The following is a 4,267-nucleotide window of genomic DNA, read 5'->3' as shown; positions in this document are numbered from 1 at the left end:
CATTCTTTAGTTCAATTGTGGTGGCTCACTTCGAGATTGCTCATTCTTTTGTGTAGGACGATGGATGCTCATTTTGGTTTTGGGAAGGGCAATACATTGATTTGTTGATAGAAAGAAACTTAATAAATGTTAGTGCACTCCTTAGTACAATCGAAGGCAATGATACGGTTGCATGTGCGACTAGAGGGGAAGCAACATATACTTCTTCCGAACCAAAGATGAAGAAAGAAGAATGCAAAATCAAGAATCCACAGATCAACAAGGAATGCATGGAGAAGATATTAGTCCAACTAGTGGGAGCAGTTATGGAAGTTGGAAATCTTCTAAAATGCATACTTGTAGTTCTTGTTTTCTTTGGTCTTACTATTCTAGCAAAAATTTGGTGATGCATTTTGTATCTAATGTTGTTAATAAAGCAAAGCAATGCAATATGCTAGATCAAATTAATTTGCAAATTTAAGTTTTGCGGGTCGGGAGGAGCTGCGCCAGATCAGACGCCGCAACCCCAACCCGTAAAAAAGCATATTCTGGGAATATCCTTTTTTACGGGTTCATTATGTGGGGTCTGCAACTACGGCCGTCCGCGCCGGCCCGCAAAGATGTTTTTTCGCGAACTGCAAAAATATTTTGTGGGTCGGAAGGAAGCTGGGTCTGCTAGAGTTGCTCTAATGTCGATGGATCATATGTCCATGGCGAGGATACACGGGACGCGTGCATGGTGTTAAGGGATAACACGGGGGCCATCATCTTTTCAGCATATCATTTTCTTCGATCATGTCGCTCCGCAATGGAGGCGAAAATGACAGCGTATCTCGCTGGTACGTCCCTGGCGCTGCAGCGAACAGAGAAGCCCATCATCGTCGAACTGGATTGCAATTTGCAAAGCAGGAGTGGATGCCCTGATGGACAGTACCGTCAACAGGTCTGCGCTAGCGGGACTGGTGGAGGAGACGAAGCAGCTCCTGCATGGGAGACGGCGCCATGCATTCAGATTCGTTCATGTCCGAGGATCAGCCAATAGAGCCGCTGATTGCATGGCTCAAAAGGGACGAATCACCCAGCGTTTTATAGTTTGGCTTTTGTTTGGGCCTGACGATCTCTGTCATATTTGTGAAAACGAGTGTAACAACATTACTTAATTAATGCCAGCTCATTTCAGCCGCAAAAAAAAAGAGCGATCAACAATTTGGATGAAAATTACAGCACCTTAATTGAGTGGTGGAGAACATAGATGTGACATAACTAAATCTCGTCTAGACAAGAATTAGCAAATCCGTATTCTTAAACTCTCATCTTATAAAAGGTGATGCCCTCGATCGCATAAGGCCACCAACTACCTATGTACAATATTACATCACCTCATTTTTCTTCCAATGACATTCCAACCACTGGCTCTTACACGCTTTAAGTCTGTCCACGACTTCACCCATGGTGGGCCTGTCATTCACGTTGTTCTCATTGAGACACTGCAGCGCGATCTTGCCAACCTCCTCGAGGCACTCCATATGCTCCTCGCTATTTGCCACAATGTCTTTATCAAACATCTGCCTCGCTGTCCCTTCCATGGAAGCCTTGATATAATCCATGGGAAGGCTTTGATTTCCATTGTAAATCGCCTCCTTACGGGTAACGAGCTCCAGCAGGATGATACTGAAACTATACACATCGCTCTTCTTGGTGAGCAGCCCGGTTTTCACGTACACGGGGTCAATGTAGCCCGGGTCCCCGATCACCAAGTTGGTGTGATGGTCCTTGTCCATGGACATGAGCCTCGACGTGCCAAAGTCTGACACCTTTGGCATAAACCTGTCATCGAGGAGGATGTTAGCTGACTTCACATCGCCATGAACGATGGCCATACTCTGGCTCGCCTCCGTGTGCATGTATGCGAGGGCAACCGCGGAGTAGATGGCAATGTCGAGGCGTGTCTCGAGGGGAAGAGGGTCGTTCTTGAGATGGAGCACGTCATAGAGGCTTCCCCTAGGAACAAACTCGTACACCAACATAGGAACGTCTGTCTCCAGGCAGCAGCCTATAAGCTGGACTAGGTTCCGATGGCTGATCTGGGACTGGATCCTGATCTCGTTCGCGAAGGACTCCTTCTGCCAGTCATGCTTGATAGCGGTGGACTTCTTCACGGCAACACCTGCGTTCTCACCGGAGCTGGTGGTTCCCTTGTAGACTGTCCCAAAAGCGCCTTGGCCGATGATAGAAGTATAGTTGTTTGTCATGTATCTGATCTTTGCCTTGGTGAAGATCTCGATCTTGATGCTTTTGACTAGTTGTCCGCCGTTCTTGTTGAACCTATCTCTCAGCTTTCTTTTCTCTCGCTCCATGAGTAAGAATATGAGTAGCACCACGAGTAATGCAATGCCAATGATTGTTCCTGTGTGCAAACAGATGTTATTTGCGCAAACTTTAGAACAATTGTAATTTTTAACTTTTCACAGAATAATATAGTACATGTACAAAACTACTAGGTGTTAAATCCAGTGAAATAGAGATATATTTTAGAATGTGGAATTTCATATGTTATAGCATTAAGAAACTACATAGGGCATACATACAATGCCTCACCTATAACTGCTACTGCAGCCTTGGACAATACGGGTTCACACCCCTTGTTACCGTCATCCCGTCGTCCAAAATTGCATTTACACTCGTAATCACCTTCTAAATCGTGGCATCTCCCTCCATGACAAGGATACATGTTCTTATTTAAGCACTCATTAATATCTGAAAATTTATGAAAAAATAGAGCATATTAATGGAAAACATAAACATAAGTTAGTATTAATTACTTTATAGGTTTCTATGTGCTTGCAAATAGTGAGAGAGCAAATGAGTACTAAATATTCCTGAGATCCGAAATCTTTCTCGGCAGACTGTCTATGTTCAAATCCAAAGGATATGTTAAAAATTTAAAAATGCTCAATGTGGTGAGAGGAATACACAAATGTAGCAACAAATATAAATGAAAAAAATGAAGTTTCTTTCAGATAATAACATCAAATGAGCAGGGAAGTGTACATACTCTTGCATCCATTTTTTATGTATGGATTGCCGGTGTATCCCTCGAAGCAGTTGCAGAAATAGCCCGTCGCGCTGTTGCTAGCATTAACGCAGTAGCTCTGGGTGCTAACACATGCGCCGTTGGGATCAATATTTGCCTTGTCAACACCCTGCGGCACCGGTGGGCATCTCCCGTCGCTAATTGACCAGTCAAGAACAAGTGGAACAACAGTGCCCTCTCCAAATCTCTTGGCGAATGTCAAATTTCCAACCAGGTCATTTTTTCTGAATTTGTACCTGTTTTACAAATCCTCAAGGAGGTGAGCTTGGTTAGTTTCCATATTAGTTTGAGGTAGCTAGCGCGTTTAAGTTGATCTGGACTTGGCAGTGTGTGAGACCTGTTAGCACTTGCGTTTGTGTTCCCAAGCGGTAGTAGGACTACGAGCCAATTTAGGTTGAAATACTAATAAAGGTTGCCTTGTGAAGATTATAGGAAGCACGTAATGTTGACTCCTCTTTGGATTCAGTACACGTCCAAGTATGTGTGTATAAAAATCGCCAAACCACAATGCACTCGACACGAGATGTGCTTTTGGCCACATGTATTTTCGTGTGCTTGTCTTTGTGATATGTGATGAGTTCATAATTCACTCTATTTTCTTATAAGGATATTCTTTGATGATAAAAATGCTAAAGAAATTTGACTGTCATATAATTCTAAATTTACAATTATTTTGGATTTACTTGATTCTTCTTGTAAGTAAAATACACTATTTAAGATATTGTTAATAATAACTAGCAAGATGGTCCTTGCAGCTGTGAGGGCATTATTTTTAGCACACTGAAAAGTATTAGACAAATCAACTTAAGAATTCATACACATACATTTATATCACTAACAATAAATAATATGGTTATATAACTATCCCAAAGTTATCCTAAATAAAATATCATAATGGAAACATCTTTAACGTCTTCAATTTGTGCGAGCGGTAAATTATTATGTCATTTGCAAGAACACCATATACTATTGATCAGATGTAGTGTTGCCTTTACATACAACTAGATCACTACACGAGAATTAAACTTCAGATCATGAGCTAACTTGCTATTTTGTATGTTGTGATAGATGAGTGCATGGCGATAAAATATATATTGGTGGTCACTAGTATTAGATTCGGACTTACGAAAAATCTGTATATTATGATGCAAATAATAATGAGTGTTTCATCAAAACAATGGTCAAATGTTGCTT

The 4,267-nt window shown here is 41.7% G+C and overlaps 1 protein-coding gene across 1 annotated transcript; it reads right to left on the bottom strand.

Annotated features, from left to right (window-relative positions):
* Positions 1 to 1,135: 1,135 nt before the first annotated feature.
* On the bottom strand, positions 1,136 to 3,614 carry LOC119357468 (wall-associated receptor kinase 2-like). Its single transcript, XM_037624408.1, has 4 exons — positions 3,577 to 3,614; positions 3,035 to 3,309; positions 2,578 to 2,736; positions 1,136 to 2,386 (listed from the first exon to the last, which is right to left on the bottom strand). Exons 1-4 carry the CDS (start codon positions 3,612 to 3,614, stop codon positions 1,350 to 1,352), a joined length of 1,509 nt encoding a protein of 502 aa, XP_037480305.1. The 3' UTR covers positions 1,136 to 1,349.
* Between the last annotated feature and the right edge of the window lie 653 nt (positions 3,615 to 4,267).

Source organism: Triticum dicoccoides, chromosome 2A, assembly GCF_002162155.2.
Source record: "Triticum dicoccoides isolate Atlit2015 ecotype Zavitan chromosome 2A, WEW_v2.0, whole genome shotgun sequence".
Taxonomy (NCBI): domain Eukaryota; kingdom Viridiplantae; phylum Streptophyta; class Magnoliopsida; order Poales; family Poaceae; genus Triticum; species Triticum dicoccoides.
The sequence above is the reverse complement of the archived record's forward strand: the minus strand, read 5'-3'. Positions and strand labels throughout refer to the sequence as shown.

What these genes read in the sequence shown, in the direction of transcription:
- LOC119357468 (XM_037624408.1), bottom strand. Translation starts at nt 3,614, where the DNA reads ATGTGGCCAAAAGCACATCTCGTGTCGAGTGCATTGTG. An exon ending in CTCGTGTCGAGTGCATTGTG is followed by an intron (nt 3,310 to 3,576) that starts GTTTGGCGATTT and finishes TTTGTAAAACAG; the next exon opens with GTACAAATTCAGAAAAAATG. An exon ending in CATAAAAAATGGATGCAAGA is followed by an intron (nt 2,737 to 3,034) that starts GTATGTACACTT and finishes ATAAATTTTCAG; the next exon opens with ATATTAATGAGTGCTTAAAT.